This window comes from Equus asinus, chromosome 21 (assembly GCF_041296235.1).
Source record: "Equus asinus isolate D_3611 breed Donkey chromosome 21, EquAss-T2T_v2, whole genome shotgun sequence".
In the NCBI taxonomy this organism is placed as follows: domain Eukaryota; kingdom Metazoa; phylum Chordata; class Mammalia; order Perissodactyla; family Equidae; genus Equus; species Equus asinus.
In genome coordinates this window covers 53,742,279-53,763,975 of record NC_091810.1, presented here as the reverse complement: position 1 = coordinate 53,763,975, position 21,697 = coordinate 53,742,279, and the positions used below count along the sequence as shown (strand labels likewise).

At 36.5% G+C, this 21,697-nt stretch overlaps 2 protein-coding genes across 14 annotated transcripts in view; both read left to right on the top strand.

Annotated features, from left to right (window-relative positions):
- TOPAZ1 (testis and ovary specific TOPAZ 1) overlaps window positions 1-14,766 on the top strand; it is an 80,780-nt gene extending 66,014 nt beyond the window's left edge. For 7 of the 9 annotated variants that reach the window (XM_070492795.1, XM_044754655.2, XM_044754654.2 and 4 more), the window contains 4 exons: window positions 4,899-5,063; window positions 6,374-6,577; window positions 11,041-11,224; window positions 14,464-14,766. In XM_070492795.1, coding sequence (XP_070348896.1) covers window positions 4,899-5,063; window positions 6,374-6,577; window positions 11,041-11,224; window positions 14,464-14,683 — 773 coding nt within the window. In that variant the 3' untranslated portion in view covers window positions 14,684-14,766. Of the gene's footprint in view, window positions 1-4,898; window positions 5,064-6,373; window positions 6,578-11,040; window positions 11,225-12,467 lie in introns of all 9 variants that reach the window. The other 2 variants (XM_070492791.1, XM_070492792.1) reach the window with 2 other exon arrangements.
- Window positions 14,767-16,513: 1,747 nt separating this feature from the next.
- The window catches only part of TCAIM (T cell activation inhibitor, mitochondrial), a 45,975-nt gene continuing 40,791 nt past the window's right edge, over window positions 16,514-21,697 (top strand). The window contains exon 1 of one of the 5 annotated variants that reach the window (XM_014852479.3): window positions 16,514-16,737. Coding sequence is in view for 1 of the 5 variants with exons in the window: in XM_014852477.3 (XP_014707963.2) it covers window positions 16,897-17,239 (343 nt within the window). In the remaining 4 variants the exon portion in view is untranslated. Of the gene's footprint in view, window positions 16,738-16,788; window positions 17,251-21,697 lie in introns of those variants that run through there. The other 4 variants (XM_014852477.3, XM_014852476.3, XM_070493587.1 and 1 more) reach the window with 4 other exon arrangements.

Here is a 21,697-nt window from a genome sequence, read left to right as displayed (position 1 = left end):
TATCATGGTTTTTAGTTATCAGATAGACTGTTAGGTTCCACTTTATGCAAACGCTCATCTGGCTAGCCAGTACATTCCATTCCAGGTCTTATCTCTGTAAGTAGAATACAAAAGTACTCTTCACCTTCAGAAAGGTTGTACTAATCTTGGTCTTCTTACCAGTGTGTGAAGATGCCTGTTATGAAACACCCTTGCCAACATCAAATATTATTATTTTTCTTATCTCTTTGCTAGTTTGATAGGGCAAAAGTGATATTCACTGCTTTACGTTGCATTTAATTGCTTATTAGAAAATTTAACTACTTTATTTTCCATTTGTACTTAATCTTTTGTGAATTACCAGTTCACATTCTTTGTCTGTTTTCAAATTTTAACATTTCTGTTCATTATTGTTTAACAGTAATATGAGTATTCGCGTATACCAAGCATTGTGCTAAGTGTGTTACTTGTCTCATCTCATTTAATCAACACCAACCCTATGAGGTAGGTGATGATATCCCAAGATGAGGACACTGAGGTTCAGAGAAGATCACAAAGCAAATAAGTATGGGATGAAAATTTCATTCCAGGTCTGTCTGATTACAAAGTCCATATTTGTAAGCCCTACACCAGTACTATTACTTCTCTAGTCTTTCCCTAAATGGACTTTATAAAATTGCAACTAAAGCCGAACCACAAACCACACAAACAGATCTGGGTCTAAGCTGATCTGCCACCTGAGCAAAATGGTGATTCTGACCTTCTTTTCCTAAATCTAAGACAGTGGTTCTCAAACTTGACCATCAGCATACTCTGGAAGGCTTGTTAAAACACTCATTGGTTGGCCCACCCCTAGATTTTCTGATTCATTAAGTCTGAGATGGGTCCTGAGAATCGGCATTTCTCACAAGTTCTCAGATGTTGCTAATTATGTTGCTGGTCTGGGGCCCTCAGTTTGAAGACCACTGCCCCACAGCAATGACTTCTCACACCTCACCTATGTCCCTAAGCCACACTTCCTCAAGTCACTCCCCTAGTTTGTTAACCACTGCTATAAGCATTACCGTTTTTATTATGGATTATTTATGGATTTTCTTCATTTAACTGTCTTGGCACCTTCCAAGGAAGAAAATGGCTGGAGGGGTTTTTTAAAAATTTTTTTTCTAGTTTTAAGATATAATTAACATACAGCATTGTATAAGTTTAAAATACACAGCATAATGACTTCACATATATGTTGTAAAATTAGTGCGACAGTAAGTTTAGTTAACATCCATCATCTTGTATAAAATACAAAAAAAAGAAAAATGTTTTTTCCCTTGTGATGAGAATTCTAGGATCCACTCTCTTAACAACTTTCAGATGTACCATCCAGCAGTGTTAACTATAGTCACCATGCTGTACATTGCATCCCCAGTACTTATTTATCTTACAACTGGCAGTTTGTACCTTTTGACCACCACCATCCAATTCCCCCACCCTCAGATCTCACCTCTGCTAACCACAAATCTGATCTCTTTTTCTATGAGTTTGGTTGTTTTTTTTTTTAATTCCACATAGAAGTGAGATCATACAGTATTTGTCTTTCTCTGTCTGACTTATTTCACTTAGTATAATGCTCACAGGGTCCATCCATGTTGTCACAGGCTGGAGTATTTGAAAGCATGCATGTGTGGATGTGTTTTGTTCTGTTTTTTTTTTTAGAAAAGTGTTAACTTTTTTGTAGTAGGAAATTTAACGTGAAGTTAGCTCGAATATCTGGACCAGTGACTGACACTACAGTACTAATATAAGCATATAAACAATTTTAATATTTAAGAAAAACTGTATTATCTTCATTTTTAATCAGTGGATGGCTCTCAGCACAGTGTTGTGTTAGGCTAGGTCATCTTCAGCCTGTTTTAATACCAGTTTCACTTATATTTACTTATCTAGGCATGGCCACTTTTTAGGTCATTAATATCTCTTTTCCAAATAATTTTCAGCAAATATGAGCACTGGTCTTTTTCACTGATGAGATATTGGATTTTTGTTAATTTATTCTCTGTACTTTTCTGTTTAGATTGCATTTTTAATAGTGATCATTTATGTTTTTTAGAAAAAAATTATTTTAAAAGTAAATCAACAATTTAGCCTTATCCTAAGCAATAGTATCTGTGAAATCACAGGTTTGATGTGGTTTTTATATTTAATATGATCTTTATATTTTTATATTTTTATAATACACAAATTATTAAACTTATGATGTAACATCTAAAATGAGTTCAGGTACCATCAATGATGTATATATCACACTTAGGAAATATTGCACTGTAAATTATGCCCCTTTATAACAGTTTTACATATTACAGATATTAGTCCTTGATCTGTTGGGTATTTGCATATTTTTTCTCAGTTTTTCATTTTCCTTTAACTTAGGATTTTTTCCCATTTTTATTTTCTTCTTTTGCCCAACTGACATTTCTTTCTATTTAACATAAACTCTTTTGTAAATCTTTAGTAATTTTTGTTTTTATCATGCTATAGGTAGTTCTTAGCTATCTCAAAATTACATAATCACCCATTTGTTCAAGTTTTCAGATTCATTGTTGTTTTTAAATTTTGATGTGAGGTGGCAGCCTGATTTTATTTATTTCCCCCAAATGTTGTCCCAACTCATCCTTTACTCACTTATTTGAAATGCCACTTTTATCATATGTTAGAACCTTGTATCTGCTTGGGTCTGCTTCTGTACTTGTCTTCTCTCCCACGGATCTCTGATTCTGTCCTAGCACCGTACCATTTTAGTTAATGTAACTTTAGAATATGTGATAATATATATCCCTTTAGGCAAGACCACCGTCACTCTTCCTTTCCAGACTATTTTTGCTATTCTCAAGTGTTTATTCTTTTGGATAAATTTTAGAATTATTGAGTCAGGTTTAATGCAGTTCTGTAAGAAATTTGATTGAGATTATATTGTACATATTACAGGGAGAACAGATATCTTTAGAAATTCCTCCCTCACGCTATTCACTGTGGTAATGGATAGTTATTTGATGGTGTCACTGACTAGCCTGGAGATTCATTGCACACTGTCTTAATAGTCTTTATATTCTCAGTGCCTACATTCAAAATCTTGCCTGAATAATGACTGAATATGCATATGTTGGAAGGTAAGTGTATAAAGAATGGCTATTACAGAAAATTTGCTTGCCTTTTGACTCAGATTTTTAGGCAAATGGAAAATATTCCCCAACTGTGAACAGGGAAAAATATGAGGATTAATACAATAAGAACTTTTATTGCCATAAAACTAGTATTAAGTACACTAGTAAACTGGTTTTTATTCCTAAGAATTTAATTCTCATGAGAGTTCGTATAAAATTTTCATGAAAGTATTTATGTTGATAGAATTGTGAACTGATTGGATTAGTTAAAAGCTATTAATCTCAAATGACTTCCCAATTATCAGTTTCAGTTAGCTTTGGTACATAAAATAACCAGCTTAAATTTTTTAATGTAGCTACACAGTTTGGTAAGATTTCAAAATGAATCTCCTAAAATAGCATATTTTCTTTCAAAACATACAACCGTTGTTCTACTTTAACAGTAAGGAATGAATACTAAAGAACGATGCAAGTTTTGTGAGAAGGGCTGCATAGTCTACTTTTTTATAAGTGTGGTATATCCACCAGATAGATGATTAACAAAAAATAATAGAACTTATTTGATCAAAGTAAAATTCACTTTATAAGGAATGGTGATTGAGAAGTTTTACTTTTTGTGGAAATTATGTTTAACAGATGATTTATGCAGTCTTTCAAGATATTAAGTTCATTTCAATTTCTCTATATAGCAAAATTTAAGCATTTTAGGAGTAAATTAATGAATATAATCTGTCTAAATGAGTTAATATTCGTAAAGTACTAATATTTGTAAAATATTGCTTAGCACCTAGTATAAATCAATTCAGTCAATCAATCAGGCTCTAGTAATGTAAAAACAAGCTCCTGTTTTAAAGTTATGTACTGGATAGTTAAGGCTTTATTTTGGCACTGTGTGTACTTGAATTATCAAATATTTTCTTTAATGCTTTTTGTATTCACTGTGCTGAGAAGGCCACAAAAGAAAAAAATGACATGACTCCTGCACTTAGTCCAGTTGAAAAAGAACACGGAAATGATTTGAGTGTTTTATATAGCAGTGTTTCATTATGTGTCTCATTGTGTATGATGATTAAGGGAAGAAGGTAAATGATAAAACGTTGACATTTGTCACATTTTAGCACCTCAGTGTTCTGTACTACAGTCTCCTATTGTTTTTCTCAGTGTGAAAATCAGGGCAAAAAATTAAGGAACTTCAGCATTATAGGTAATATTCTCCCTTTTTTAAGCCGTGTGTTGGGTACATAGAGTTCATTTTATTTTATGCTTTTATAACTTACATATGTTGTATATTCTTCTGTACATATCAAATATTTTATAATAAAAAATGTTTTTAAAATAGGTAGAAATTGGGAGGAAAAGCTGCTTTGCAAGAATACCAAAACAAATTAAATTATGTATTCTTTATTATAAAATTGAACTTGTCCACACAAATATTTTACATTATAACAAATATACATAATAATTGAACATTCTTGTCATATAAAGAGGAACATTAACTTCAGAATTAAGTGACTGGTTAATACACTTAGAAAAATGAATTAATTTAAAAAATAGGTGTAATAAAGTGGTCATTAGTTTGCATCTTCTTAGGATGATGATCATCACTATATAAGTTTCTAATAAATTTGAGCCATGGTTATCTTTTCTGAGTACACATATCTAAGTTTTGCCACTTTCCAAAACATATTTAAAAACGTTAGTTGTAATTATACTGTTAAGTGTAATTTTCATAGTGTAAATAAAGTATTAGTACTTTTTTCTTTTTGGAAGAGTCAGAATGGATAATCAATACACCACTGTGGCCTTGTGATAGACTGGATGTACTCAATCGACATAATCTGCTCTGTACAATTGCACATGAAATCTTAGCCAAGAGCCTTTACAGACAGACATTTGAAGTTTTGCAAAATCTACCAGGTTTTCAAAATTCTCAAGGTATGTTTTTTAAAAGTCTAGCTTAATTATCTGTGTTGCCCATCTGGTATTTAACTGTTAATAAGACACAGTTCGCCACCTGTTTTAGTTGAGCGTTATATTCAGCATGTTTTTGTAATGAAGTTATTTTCTGTAAAATGTGTCTCTGCAAATTGAATTTGCTTCCCTGATGGTTTAAAAAAATCCAGAGATGCTTATCTTTTAGGTTGTTCGTCAGCAGTTCCTAACAGAAGCATGTTCATCATTTCCCTTTCCCTACCTCTGTCGTCAGCAAATAATATAAGTGTCCCAGCAAGCTTCATATCTTAAGGGAAGTCATTGCGTTGGAACAATGAAGAATACTTTTTCTTTTATCAATTAAGTATATAACTTAGTTTCCATTACCTTGGAGCATACAATAAACATGGAATAAATGGAGGAAATTAAGCAGATGACAAGTTCAAAGAAAGAGCATTCTGATGTGGGCAATGGTAGGGAGTGCTCTGAATGCTAAAGCTCAAGTCGTATATGGACAGGAAGAGGGAATCTGTGTTAAGGAAACATGAACAAAGGCTTTAGGTCAGAAATGAGCTGAGTAGTGGGTTCAGAGTGATGGGTCAACATTTAATGATAACGTTAACCTAAGGGCCTCCCCTCAGTGCTTTATCAATCATGGTGTTTTAGGAAAGTTTCTCTGGAGGTAATGTTTGTGGAAGAGACTAAAGGAAAAGAGATTAATTTCCTGGTAAGGCCTGGACCACTAAAATATTTAAAGTGATAAAATATCACTAACGTGATAAAAACCTAGAGTCTAAATCCTAGATCAAACTGACTGAATATAGGAAATAAAAGACTTGGGAATGTCCAAGGTGACTTCACTTTCTTCTAAGTGAAGAATAGAAATACCCAGTAAAGGATTTTTTTCTTTAACTTTGAGAGCAGATATTTATGAGGGGATGATTTATAATTGGTCATGGGACATACAAGTCTGAGGTCTTAACTGTAGCTAGAATGCAAACAACTGTGCAGTCATTCCTCTGAGACGCTGAGATGTAGTCACCTGTGGGGATCATAGAGGTGTTAATGCAACCTCTGAAATCATTATCAAGCTTCCTTTCATACTCTTCATTACAAAGTAAATCAACTGTTTTGCTTTTGCTGAATGCCTTTTTGTTTGTTACTTAGAGAATATGTAAGATAATTGCATTTTAGTGACTGACTCCTGTAGAGGGTAGGAAAGTGCCAAGGGGAGCAGAGGGAAAAGGAAAGTAGTAAGAGAAGTTTGAGAGACTAAGATCAATTTCATTATCTAAATTATTTTTTCTTTTCAGAAACTGTGGAGGTCTCACAGTATAGCCTTCTTTTTAATAAACTTCTAGATGCCTGTATAGAAAGCAACAGTCTTGGTATGTCATCCTCTGTAGCAGAATTCATGATTTCAAAGAGCATCCCCATTGATTTTTCCTTTCTTAGAAGATTGATTACGTCTTTAGGAAGGAGTTGTTTATGGCTCAAAGCCAGAGCCCACTACAAAAGTAAGTTACATTTTAAAATTTTAAATTTGATATTTTACATTTGACTTTGATTTTCTAACCCTAAATTGTTATATAATATTTACGACCAGGCGTTTAACTATCTAAAAAGAGCAGTTGATATACATTCAAAGATAGTGGTATAAACAGATTTGTGCTCTTTTGAAACCTTATTTCTCTTGTTTCTAATTACTATATCTTTATTTCTTGGTACATAAGCATGTCTACTGGAGGGTGCACAAAGGATATAAAAACAGAATTTGAACCAGTTTGGCATATCTTATAAATATCTAAGAGTACAACAATTGGGTATAATGACGTTTAAGGACTATTTACATATTTTATTTATCCCTGCTATATGCCTGATCTTTATAACTTAGAATATTTTGTAGCAGGCTACAGAGGAAGTACAGAGGCTGCCGTCACAGTGAACATGATACATAACTGTTTTCACATGGCTCCTGGTAATAGACCTTTGTAATCTGTTTATAGCTGTTTCTCTCTAACCAGTGAGTCTGGAAAATTAATGCTTTCTTTTGCCCCAACCACCTCGCAGTTTTTTTAATTAGAAAGTAATTCTGTATAGAATCCAGAGCTAGAAAACAATTCTTTTCTGTCTTCCTGCAGTAATTTGTCTTAAATTTCTATTTCTACCACTATCATATATGTAACAAATATTTGAATGCCTACTGTCTGTCACCACTGAGCCAGATGAGTCAAACATCCCAGCCACCCCAACCAACACGAAAAACTCTCTAAACGTGGAAGTGTTTTTCACATTACCAGCTGCGATCAGTTTAGCAGGTGGAAACTTTTTTTACCCCAATGAAATGGGAAAGAAAATATTAACGTGCATTACAAATAGTTAAGTATTATTTGATAAAATTATTTCAATTACATATACATATATGGGTACTGGGTCATTACGTAAAATTATTTCTTATTGTAGGTTACAATTAAAAGAAGTTTTGAAAGAATTTTTTTTAAAAAGGATGATCAGAAATTTAGAGGAAAGGTAGAATTATTTGTTCATAACACCTCATTTCAATTTTGTGGTTATGTTTCAACTCCTTATACTATTTCCCTGCTAGAAATCCATACACAAAGTATATATGTACTATTTGCTATAACTTCTTGATTTTAGTGTATAGAATCAATGTTACTGGAGTTGTTTTTCAAAGAACTGTGCAATTTGAGGAAAATGCCATCAGAACGTGTTTGTACGCCACAGGAACAAAGTACAAACTTGGAAACATTTAAATTAGATTTCTATGAATCTTTCTACTTTTTAGTTGGAAATAAAATTTTATATTAAAGCAACTAAACTTAATCATTTATTTTAAAAATTATTAACACCTGTATTGATACATAATTCAAATACCACACAGTTCATCCATTTAACATGTACAATTCAGTGGTTTCAGTATATTTACCAAGTTGTGCAACCATCACCACAATCAATTTAGAACATTTTCATCATACCAAAAAGAAACCCCATACCTAGTAGCAGTCACTCCCCATCCCCCCACATTCTTCCAGCCCTCATAATAATTTCTTTTTAAAGATTTTTTTAGCAGTGTGTTAAAGTAATTAATGCCTAGGTACAATTCAGTACCTTTCTTATTAGCACTTTCCCTCTTATCTAAACACGTCTATGCCTAATTTCATACACAGTGAAACTTCTGGGACTTAGGCAAGTGAAGTGTTATGGTAAAGAGTATTTTTGGGTTTTTTTAAATGTACCTGAATTATCAAATGAAATGAGTTATTTATAGTCACTGATCAGTCTTCAAAACATCTCATTTTCTGACAATGTTGACATTTAAAATATCATTGGAACTCTCTTTAGATTTATCTTCACACAAAATTAACACTTGCTAGAAAAGCGTTTTAATGCCTTATAATCACCTCTAGTAGTACTTGATTCTGGGCTTGCAGCTAATTTTTCATCAAGGCACTGGTTAAGGCTGTGCTGCCAATGCCTTTGTTTTGCTTTTGTAAAAGATATTTTTTACAGTTTCATTGAGATAATTTCACATACCATAAAATTCACCCATTTAAAGTGTACAGTGCATTAGTTTTCATTATATTCACAGAGTTGCACAGCCATCACCACAATTTAAATTATGGAACATCTTCAGCACTTCCAGAAAGAGATACCCTAAACATATTAGCATTCATTCCCTACTCCCTGGATGTCTTGCCTGACCCAGCTCCAGCAACAACTAATCTACTCTCTGTTTCTATGGATTTGCCTGTCCTGGGCATTTCACATAAATGGAATCATTCAATATGTAATTTTTTGTGACTGGCCTCTTACACTTAGCATAATGTTTTCAGGGTTCATCCAGTTGTAGCATGTAACAGTACTTTATTCCTTTTTATTGCTGAATAATATTCCATTATATGGAATTTGTTTATCCATCCATCAGCTGATGGACATTTGAGTTGTTTCCACTTTCTGGCTATTATGAGTATCACTGCTGAAAATATTCACATACAAGTTTTTGTGTGAACATGTATTTTCTTTTCTCTTGGGAGCAGAATTGCTGGCTCATATGGTAAATCTGTATTTACCATTTTGAGGAACTGCCAGTCTGTCTTCCAAAGAAGCTGCACCATTTTATATTTATATTCCTACCAGCCATGTATGGGATCTCTAATTTCTTCCCATCCTCACCAACACTTGTTACTATGTTTTTTTTATTTTAGCCTTCCTATTACATGTAAAGTGATACCTCATTGTGGTTTTGATTTGCCTGCTCCTAATGATGTTGAGCATCTTTTCATATGCTTATTCATCATTGTATATCTTCGGTGGAAAAAATCCTTTAGCCGTTTGTTTTCTTTGCATATTTTTAACTGGTTTTTTTAATTTGTGACTTGTAAGAGTGTGTGTGTGCATATATACACACTCATATGTACATATACACATAATATACATATACATACATATACACTCTGGATACAAGTCCCGTGTCAGATATATGATTTCAAATATTTTTTTCCCATTCTGTGAGTTGTTGCTCACTTTCTTGATGGTTTTGCTTTGCTTTTGTTCCCAAACTAATGAGAAGGAAATTGTCCAGGGACAGTAAAGTGGCCTTCCTGATGCTCGTGATTTTCTCTCTCTAGTCCTAAAAATACAGCTTTTCTCTCAGAGCTGAAAAGTCAGGAAGGGAAATGTTATTTCCTTGTTATTAGTGTGTCTTTTCATTACTTTCCACCCATAAAACCAAATGGGAGTATTTTTATTTTCAGGTTTAATTTTAGGAGGAAAAAGTAATGTTAGTAAATTTCTATTCAATTTCTTATTTTTTGTTTTCCTCTTCTGGTCAGAAAAGTAAAACAAGAATGCATGTAAATTGTACCTACCAATAGCTAGGAAAGTGAATAAGGATAGTTGGTTAGTCCTGGAAGTGACCTAGGGAGGTGGGACTACTTAGTGGTTAAGAATCCGAAATCTGGAGTGAGAGGTCCAGGGTGCTTACCCAAAGCCCCTCATCTGTAATGTGGGAGTCATTGTACCTAATTTCAAAGGTAGTAAATTTCAGGTCCCAAGCACAGGTACCTGGCTCGTAGTAGATCCTCAAAGATTAGCCATGGTCATCCACATTAGAAAGATTTCTTGAAGAAACCTAACAAAACATTTTAAACACATTTTACATACAGATTTAAATTGATTTCAGTAAAATATAGCAATATAATATTGCCTGTGTACAATTTGGATGTCCGAGGACTTAAGGGGATTTCCCTATTTATCACTTGTAATGAACACCTAAACAGTTTAAAAGTTAAATCTTTTCTTTTGAAAAGTAAAAATCTTAGAACATGAATTGGTGAGTATAGCTACAACACACTGAGCACCTACACAATGGAAATGTTTGTTATTAGTTTTTATATCTAGTGCTTAGCTGAATGCCAGACATATAGTAGGAATTGTAAATATTTATTGCACAAACTACAAATAAATGCACTCAAATATACTATAACAACTATGTGATACAAAGTAAAATCCTCAAATTATAATTTCTGTTTTCTTTTCTATGTTTTGGATTCATAATTCAACATAGGCAATAATTATAAATATATGTAGTTGCTTTTAGACAAGATCCCATTAAAACAAAACCCAAGTAGCTATTCTGTTTTTTAGTTATTCTGAAATTACAGTGTGTTGACTATGGCTTGAACTAAATGGGCAGTTGCCAAGATAATGCCTTAGAAGTCATTTTTCAGAGTTTGTAAAATATATTTCTCACTTTATAGTTAATGTTTCAAAAGCATTTTACAAAGAATAATTTCAACTGTACTAGGATAACCTCACTACCATTTAATTTGCATAATAAATCTTCTAATGTGAAGAATTCTTCTGTAATATAAGTAATTATCACCTGTGGATATTTTGGACATCTAGGTTTTCACCTATTGCAGTTTTAGTAAAGTTTCACCTCTTATTTGATTTTCAGGTGCTCTTTCATTGGGTTGCTACCGACCATTGGAGGGAAATTTATACCGAAAACTTCTACTGATTCCTTCTTATTTCTCTGAGATTGAAATGCTTTTAGCTATTGAAATCTTCCTGGTATCTAATGCTAGTAGTATTCAGGGTCCTGGAACTTCTACACAGATGCTGCAGATAGTTTTGAAAAGGTAGGTTGATAGAACTTCTAACTGCATCCTGAAAGCAGATCATGGCACCCTACACCTGCCGTAGGACATAACTATTTTATATTTTTATATCTGTGTTTATATATATGTTCTTATGCATTTATATTTATATCTCATGTATGTGTGTATTTAAAAACTTTGGTAACATTTAAATTGAGAAAGGATTTGACCTGTTGGAGACTTAAAACCAAACAAGTTAGTAGCATTCAGTAAAAACTTTAATAACTTCAAAGATGCTGTTGGATGTTCAAGGAGATGGATCCTCTTTAGGTATCAATCTGTTTTGTGTACTGATAGTTTTTAGATAGGTACCTAAAAGTTATTTATCTTTTTGGTCAACACAAAAGATCTAAGAACCAGGTCTAAAAGAGAAATATGTGATAGTTTATTAGGTTCAGTCAAGAATCCTATTGAAAATAAAGCCATCAGCCTAGTTTCTATATTTTAAAATGTTATAAATGCATAAATATTATAATGTAGCTGTTAGACCAGAGTGGCATCCCTTCAGATAATTTTGTTCAAAATCCCAGAATGCAGGCTTATACCACTCCAATTTCTTGTCAGCCTCATCCAGGAAACTTGTAATATAAGAATCCCATGGGACTCCCATTTTAAAGTTTCTTGACAAAAATTTTGCTTCAGTTTACTGGTGTTACAAACCACATCCTCAGACTGAATATTCTGTCAGTTATCTATTACTGTGTATAAATTATCCCAAAACTTAGTGGCTTAAAACAGCAAATATTATTTTAGTTTCTGTGGGTCAGGAATTTGGGGGTATCTTAGCAGGATGGTTCTGGCTCAGGTCTCTCACTTTGTTGGAGTCAGAATGTGGTCAGGAGCTGGATTCACCTACCTGATCGGGACTGGAGGATCCGTTTCCTAGGTGGCTCACTCACATGCCTGTTGGCAGGAAGCCTCAGTTCCTCACCACATGGGCCTTTCCATAGGTTTCCTTGAGTGTCTTCATGACATGACAGGTAACTTCTCCAAGTGAGTGATCCAAGAGAGAAAAAGCAAGGAGGAAGCTACAGTGCCTTTTATGACCTTTATCAAGAACTGTGAAAGCTGAGATTTTACCCTATTTGCAGACTACAAGTCAGCCTGCCACAGTCTCATGGATCCAAGCAAGACTCCTGGGTGGGAGACAGATGACTTAATTACTTATGGTACGGCAAGCAGCATGACTATCTGCCTATTTGTATCTCTTCCTCTTGCTTCCAAGTCCCACAGATGGGCCCAGATGGACACCTGCACATGCAGTGGGTTCTGTTACAAGAGGAATCCTGAATCCAAATCTTTTTTTCTTTTTGAGGAAGATTAGCCCTGAGCTAACCACTGCCAGTCCTTTTTGCCGAGGAAGACTGGCCCTGAGCTAACATCCATGCCCATCTTCCTCTTACTTTATACATGGGACACCTACCACAGCATGGCATGCCAAGTGGTGCCATGTCCACACCCGGGATCCAAACTGGCGAACCCCGGGCCACTGAGAGGCGGAACGTGCACACTTAACCGCTGACCACCGGGCCGACCCCACCCAAATCTCTGATAATGGCTAATAAGCACGCCTGCCCCTTTGCTGCGGGAAACACTATCTCCATCTTGTAAGGCTGTAAGCAAACCCCTTTAGTCTAGAAGGAGAAACTATCTTTGTGTTCCACGTTGTTCACTATATAAACATCTTGAAATCCAGAAAAAGGGGTTCAGTGTCTCAGCTCTCAAAACTTCCAGAAATGCAGGAGACCCATGGAGAACTATCATCTAACAACCTAGTGTCCAAAGTCACACACTGTCATTTCTGCTTTATTCTATTTGTGATAAATGAGTCATTTAATCTAGCCCATACTTAAGGCAAGGAGAATTAGGAAATAATCTTAGGTCCACCTTGTTTTTTAAACCCACTAAAATTACCCTTTTTTGTTATAGCTCAGTTCTTTTCTGAGGGCTTCCTTATTTACCACTGTGCACTACAGTAGCATGAGGCATTTGGGCTCCCCATCATCCTAATGAGGGTCTGGTTTTCTCAGTTTTCCATGCTCCACACATAAGCAGCCTCTTTATTCATTGTTGAATTTGGGGGGTATTTGTGACCCCAGTGCATAACTGGTGACGTGCCTAGATCTTTGATTTTGTCCAAGCCAATATTATTTTCTCTATTATCATCAGACTGAGCCCTGCCTTGTTACATTAACCTCTATGAGAGAGAATTCTACTCATCTTTAGAGTTTCAAAAACTGCACATAGTTAACATATGCCCAGTCTACCAGATTCCAGGCACCAATTCCCTAAGCCAGAATGTACTAGAAGGTGCCTGACCAATCTTTCCTCTCTGTGACCACTGGTTCCTGTTCCAAGTGGAAGTCCTCACTCCTACCACTCTGTGGACCCAACAGTGGTGTTAATGCAGGTAGGCTCATTCTTGGGCCCTGCTGCTGGACCATACAGGTGCCAAGAGTAGGACGCAGTGAACACAAATGAAAAGTGATGCTTAATATAACAGCCACATTTCTATTTTAAATACTTCCCACTCCCTATCCCATAGGAAAAACGGCCATGAGGTATGAATTTTGTACATTGGAAACTAGTACAAAAATTGTTAGAAAAGTAAACTGTAGCACTTAGTGAAGTACCTTATATCAGGACTGAAGAAAATAACGGGAAATTTAGTAAAGGCATATAGCTACAATTTCCATTACCAGATATTAGCTACATGTTAAATATATGCTTATAATTAAAAATATCCAATATCAAAGTAAAACATGTGAATGTTAGTAACTCCAAACTTCACTAAATTCAGTATTCTTTAATGCATTATAATGAATAATTACAGTTATTAACTTTGAAAATACAAAGATAGAGGTTATTAACTGTGTTCTAGATCAGTGTTTTTCAGACTGTGATTCATAGTCCATTTGTGTGGTGAAATCAGTTTAGGGGTTACAATCACATTATTAAAAAATGAAAGAGAAAATAGAGTACATTTCATAAGGGTTAGTCTAGTTTTGTGAAACTTTTATTTCAGTTTTTATTTGAGAGTGTATACTGGTCACAATATGAAATGTCTGTGTGTCATGGTCAAAAAAGTTTGCAAGCCACTGTTAGAAGAATATAGTAAAAAGACTTTGACGCTTAGGACCAATAAATGTAAATGAGTGTCTTTTGAAGAAACTATATAGCTTCTTTTCAGTTTCTGACTTTGTGAGGTGTTCACTTTGTAGATGTGAAGAAAACAAATCTCGGAGCAAGGATGATTATCAAGCTGCAGTAGAAAGATTAATTATGGCTGCTCGTATATCAGATCCAAAGCTTTTCATTAAGCATATGACCGTCAATGTTAATAAGGAACAGGTTTACAGTTTGGAACAGTGTTCTGCCCTGAAATGGTTGAAAGAGAATATGAAGTGGGCTGGAAAGGTTTGGCTTTTCAGTAACCATTAGTTCATTAATAAAGGATTATTTTTAAGTTCAAGTAATCATTGTTGAAAATAAAAGGCAATAAAAATAAAGACAGTTTTCACTATACTCAGCTTTTGTCCTTTACTGATTTATGGTAAATAGTTTTCAAACACTCTTTCAAGAAAATTTTGATTGATGTATACAATTTATACTGGTTTTACTCACACTGAAAAGTCATTTTTCAAATTACTTTTTACTTCTCTTTAATTTAGGTAACCCTAAGTATTAGTAAATCCCTATGTATTCTGAAATCCAAACAATGAAAAATGACAAACCGAATATTGTGCAGCATTTAAGAGGGAGACATAAAAGGGAAAATATGCAAGCAGGTAACTGGAGTTTTCAGAAAAACCTTTAGTGGTATGAAATAGGTTTAGTGGATACTCAGTCCAGTCTCTATTCTACATCTGTAATCTGGAATAGTAAAATAATATTGAAAAATGACTCAAACACTAAAGTTGCAGAGTACCTTCTGAGTTATACCAAAAAAATTTAAATTACCCTCTGAATAGTTTTCCTTTAGTGTATTTTAGAATACAGTATGTATTTTGAAAATTTGTAATTTATGTATATTATATCAGGTGTAACTAAAGAAAACACTATTTTAAACAAATTTACCAGAACTTAAATATCCAAAGATGTTCCTTTCAAACCACCTTAGGAAGTTCAAAGTCTTTTTCTGAGGTCATCTTCAGAATCTGTAGCACAGTCATTCTCCAAGGTGGTTGTCCTCATTCCTTAATTTGATACTTTAAACTATAATTTAAAATCGTTTAGAGAAAAAAAGTCTGAAAAAAGTGAGTAATAAAAGATTGAGTCGTGACTAGAGGGACTGAAAGTATTTCTTAAAGGAATCCCCAAAATATGGTAATGCAGCATCACTGGAATAAGTCTATAACCTCACAAGACTAAAAAAGGTAAATCCTAGCACTTAGCAAACTGCCTTACTATGATAAAATGTGGACTGAATACTATCAGGAATGGGATAAAGGAAGCGAGGCGGGAGACGTCAAGAAAGATGCCCAGTTCTCTGGTATGAGCAAACTGGATGACTGTAACTGCCATCACTTAAATGCGGCACCTAGGAACTCAATTAGGTTTGGAGATTACTACCATCAGTTTGAAGTGCCTTTGAGGACAAGTGGAGAATGGTCAGTAGGCAGTTATCAATTAGCCTGTTCTATAAGAGGTGCCTGAAACCCGAAGAAAGGAATTAGAGACTGTTTAGATGCTCGTGGCAAGGATGTATTTGAAAGGATGAAGATGCGAGAATTTATGATAAACTTTTAGGAAAAATGGGATTGGAAGGAATGGATCATAAGTGACCAGATTGTTTCTAATGAGAAGAGCCTTTAGGACTGGAACAAATGGAGGTAATTTTTTTGCCTCAGTCAACGATGCCAAAAGTTAGAAAAGGGAAAAGAGCAGTTACTTATTTGCCTAATTTCATCTGTAGCAGTTTCTACGAGTAATCAATGTCACAGGAACGAAATAAAGCTAATAGTAATAAACTCAAGCTGATAGTGGAGAATATTTAAGGTTTGAAAATAGCCAGATATTGAAGGGGCCAAAGTCGAAAAAAAAAGCAAACTGGATAAGAGAAATTTCTAAAAATCAGCTATATTTATGTAAGGAAAACCAAAGGACATACTTCAATAAGACCTTTAAAATCTGCAGTTCTCAACGGAGAGTCTTGCTGAGGCCTGAGCTCTGCGGGCGGATCCGCTGAGCCAGCCTCGCCCCCTCCCAGGGGGCTGGGGGGGGTCCCAGACCGCGGAGAGGGGGAGGCGTGGGGCGGCCGGGCGCATGCGCGCGTCCTCCAGCCGCCCTCGCTCCTCGTCCTCCAGCTCCAGGATCCGGCGCGTGCTCAGTCGCCCTTCGTTCCCCGCCCTCCCTCCTGACCCTCGGGCCAGGCCCCGCCACCTGCGGCCCAGTCCTTTTCCGACTACCTCCGGCCTACTCCTTTCTATCTCGGAGTGCTCATTCGCGCCTCCTAAAGCTCTCAGCGGAGAGCGCGGAGCCCCTCCGGCCGGGCGGTAAGGAGGCAGAGGGGCCGGGGCTTCAAAGCTGCAGGGAAGGCGGGGCGGTCACCTGGGCGCTGACGTCAGCGCGGGCAGAGTCCCGCCAAGGCTTTTAACCCGCGGCTTTGCCGCGCGCAGGCGCTCCAGGGAGGAAGGCCTGGCACGCTTCAGCCAATGAGCCGGTCCCGGTGCCCGTACCCGCCTCGAGCGACCCGCCGCGGGAGGCGCCGGATGGACGAATGGAGCAGTGCCCGCCGGGCTGAGATTTCAGGGCTGGGGGCTCAGAGAGCACTGCGGGTAGGAGCCTGTCCGCAAGCGGGTCGAGCGCGGGCGGGACCGCCGGGCCCTGTGGCGCGCGCTCGTCGGCTGGGCCGGCGCCCCGGTGCGCATGCGCCCCCGCACAGCCGAGCGCGCCCCCGCACAGCCCTGCGGGAGGAGTGGCGGTCCTCCCTCCCTGTCCTGGGTGGGAGGTGGAACAAGTCGGAAGAAGCCCTCGAGGCGGACCCTTGCCAGAACTGTAAGAAGCAGGTGGGGAGGGGCTCCCGTTGTGCCTTCAGGCCGATCGGGGCGGAAAGAGGAGTCCGGGCAGGCAGCGCGCGGAGTCACCTTAGCGCGACGTGCTAACTTTTGAACTGAAGCGCTGCCAGGGGCCGGGAGGATCCGCTTCGCATCTGTTCTAACTTGAGAGGAGAAACCGAAGACGGTTTAGGTTGTGTTGTTTCCGACTATAATAGCTCCCCGAAGTCTGACTTATAGACAATTGTTATGATTCAAATCTCATAGCAAAAGATTTAGAAAAGGAAGCTAAAGAATCTAGCTGTTTCGCTCTAGCTGTAATTTAATTTATCTAGTAGGACTTCCTGCTTTTGCTTTTTCTTTGCCTTTTTCCTTTCCCTAAGAAGTATTCAACTGAAAAGAAATGAAAAATTGCCTGCTTTTATCCCTCCCTGATGGAACAAACTGCTTTTTAAATCCTTACAAGATAGTTACTAAGAGAAGTCACATTTTAAATGAGAGTAGCCTGAGGATATTAACCTTGTTAAAATAAGTTACTTCCAAATAGAAATTGTGCCAAATGGCCAAAGATCAATCCTAGGACCTCTATTTGGCAAATACTGTTTCTGTATCTATCAAAAGTAATTTAAACGAAACAGTTTTTCTTAAATAACCCATAATTAGGTTTTTCCACCAATTTAGATATCTCTATCAAGTTTGATTTGAAACTTCACGGAAGACTTAATGCCTCACTTAGCACATAATTTAGGTTAAAATCGGAAATTTTCATTTTATGAAATAGAAGTTAACATCACTATTAAATGGATTACAGCACCCACTTACAATGGTTTGTAAATGAATTGTGTCCTTTCGTATCTTCCACCCTCCATCCAAAGAGGACACCATCTCCTTGGAAAAGACCTTCCAGAGCCCCCTATTCTAACTGTAGCACCTGGGAGTTTCCCATAATACTCTCCATGGCTGTATTATTTCCTTTACTGCATTGTTTGGTAGTTATCTACCTGTGTCTGGTTTTCCACTCCCTCCCTCTCTCCTAGACTGTAAGTTTTTGGAGAAATGAATTGTCTTAATGTTTTTCTATTCCCAATACTTTGCATAGAGCTTGGCACTTAAGTGCTTGATAAATACCTGTTGATGAACTGGGTGAATCAAGAACCTGGAATGCCTCCTGAGTCTGATAAGACAGTATAACCTTTTTAGTTATCTTGTCGCACGCCAGAGGCCTTTTCTCAATGGGAGGGGAGGGAGCTACCTTCAATATGTACAAGAACCACTCGTGTAAGAATTTGTCTGAAGACAGGAACCCTGCAGTTGACCTGGGTGCCGCAGGCTTTCACACTGTTTCTCACTAGCAAATGAGAGCACCCTATTCTCCTCTGAAGCAGTTTAATTTGTATGTTAAAAGCATTTTTTTAATTTTTAAGAATATATGTCACATGTTCATTGTAAATTAACTAGGAAATAAGTAAAGAATTAAAGCACTTAATATTCTACCACTTAGAGATAGCCAGTTAAAGATTGCATATGTATATCCTTCTAGTCTTTGCAAGCATTCAGCCTTGTATCTGTGCTCTCTTAAGTAAGTCTAGATTATTCCCGTTACTTCATGAGGAAGTTTAGTGAGAATTCAGTCCATCACAGGTAGCATTGAACCTTTAAATAGTCCAAATGGTTCTTTTTTTCCTCACTGTATCTCCATTTGGTCCCAGAAATATTCAAATTAGTAGGAATATTTCCTAGATACGTGTATTTGTCTCAACAAAATATCAAGGTAAATAAAAGGTCAAATAAAATCACTTTTTTAAACATTTAAATGAATACCTATAAACACAGTCTGTATCCCAGAGACTTTTGCCGCACGATTCAATGAGAAAATAAAGTGAGGAATGCATTGTTGTTTGAAAATGCACTTTCTTTAAAACGTAATTCCTAATCTTTCTTTAAAATACGTTTCCATCATTCTATTAATGGCATTTATGCTTCATTACATATATTAACTGCATCATGAAAATTTTTTTTTAGGTATTTTCATTGCTTAAGATTTGACAGAATAGGACCTTAGCCCTGAAGTGGTTTGTTTTGAGAGAATATGCTGCTCAGCAGTTCTCTGTAAGAATGGAATAATGGAGAGGAGAAAGCTCAGAGCTTGCTAAGTAAAGGGAAAAAGAATTTTTTACCTGGTGATTATTGTGTGAATAATGTGGCGTTTCAAGACTTTAATAAAGGACTGCTCATAGGATTTTTTAAATCACTATCTCAGTTGACATGGAGACCATAATGTAGTTGAATGTCTTGCTAAAATCTAAATTATTGGAAAAGTTCATGTGATTCAAATCTTTCCCCCCTTTTATTTGCTTAACTTTTTTAAAAAATAAACTTTATTTTTTAGAGAGATTTTAGGTTCACAGCAAAATTGATCAAAGTACAGAGAGTTCCTGTGTAGCCCCTGCCCCCCTACACACACAGCCTTCCACACCTGAGTGGCACATTTGTTACAGTCAATGAACTGATGTTGACACACCATTATCACCCAAAGTCCATAGTTTACATTAGGGGTCACTCTTGGTGGTGTACGTTCCATGAGTTTGGACAAATGTGTAATGCCATATACCCACATTATAGCATCATACAGAGTAGTTTCACTGCCCTAAACGTCCTCTGTGCTCCGCCCATTCATCCCTCCCTCCCTCCCCGCCTGACAACCGCTGATCCTTTTACTGTCTCCATAGTTTTGCCTTTTCCAGAATGTCACATAGTTGGAATCATAATCTTTTCAGATTGGCTTCTTTCACTTAGTTATATGCATTTAAATTTCCTTCATGTTCTTTCATGGCTTGATGGCTTCAAAAAAAAATGTTTAATTTATTTAAACTAAAAAAAAAAACCCAAACAATTCACTCATTTCTGCTACTTCTCACCCCCTGCCTTTTGCAACCACCAGTCTGTTCTCTGTATCTATCAGCTTGGGTGTGTTTTGTTTTGTTGTATATCCCACCTATGAGAGAGATCATACGGTATTTGTCTTTCTCTTTCTGACTTATTTCACTTAGCATAATGCCCTCAGGGTCCATCCATGTTGTTGCAAATGGCAAGATTTCATTCTTTTTTACAATTTCTTTATTCACTCATCATCAATTGATGGACTCAGGTTGTCTCCATATCGTGGCTATTGTAAGTGCTGCAATGAACATAAGGTGGCATATATTTTTTCAAATTCATGTTTTCATTTTCTTCAAGTAAATGTGCAGAAGTAGAATTGCTGGATCATGTGGTAGTTCTATTTTTAATTTTTTGAGGATCCTCCATACTGTTTTCCATAGTGGTTGCACCAATTTAAATTCCCACCAGTAGTGTACAAGGTTTTCCTTCTCTCCACATCCGTGACACCACTTATGTCTTATCTTTTTGATAATAGCCATTCTAACAAATGTGAGGTGATATCTCATTGTGGTTTTGATTTGCTTTTCCCTGATGATTAGTGGTGTTGAGCATCTTTTCATGTACCTGTTGGCCATCTGTATGTCTCCTTTGGAAAAATGTCTGTTTAGATCTTCTGCCTATTTTTTAATCAGATTGCTTGTTTTGTTGCTATAGAGTTGCATGAGTTCCTTTTATATTTTGGATATTAGCCCCTTATTAGATATATAACTTGCAATTATCTTCTCCTATTTAGTAGGTTGCCTTTCATTTTGTTGGTGGTTTCTTTTGCTGTGCGGAGGCTTTTCAGTTCGCCCTAGTCCCACTTGTTTATTTTTGCTTTTGTTGCCTTTGCTTTTGATATCATATTCGAAAGTCGTCACCAAGACCCATGTTAAGGAGCCTACCATCTATGTGTTCCAGGAGTTTGATGGTTTCAGGTCTTATGTTCAAATCTTTAATCCATTTTGAGTTAACTTTTGTGTATGGTGTAAAATAATGGTCCAGTTTCATCCTTTTGCATGTGGCTGTCCAGTTTTCCCAACGCCATTTATTGAAGAGACCGTCCTTCCCTCATTGTATAGTCTTGGCTCCTTTCTTCTAAATTAATTGACCATATGTGCATGGGTTATTTCTGGGCTATTTTGTCCCATTGGTGTCTGTTTTCACGCCAGTACTATACTGTTTTAATTACTGTCGCTTTGGAAGTTTCCTCCATATCTTTCTGTGGCTTGATGTCTCTCTTTTTAGTGCTGAATAGTGTTGCATGGTCTGGATGTACTGCAATTTATTGATCCATTCACCTACTGAAGGACATCTTGGTTGCTCCCAAGTTTTGGCAATTATGAATAAAGCTTCTATAAACATCCGTGGGCAGGTTTCTTTGTAGACATAAGTTTTCACTGCATTTGGGTAAATACCAAGGAGTTTGATTGGTGGATTGTGTAATAAGAGTATGTTTAGTTTTGTAAGAAATGCCAAACTGTCTTCCAAAGTGGCTGTACCATTTTGGATTCCCACCAGTAGTGAATGAAAGTTCCTG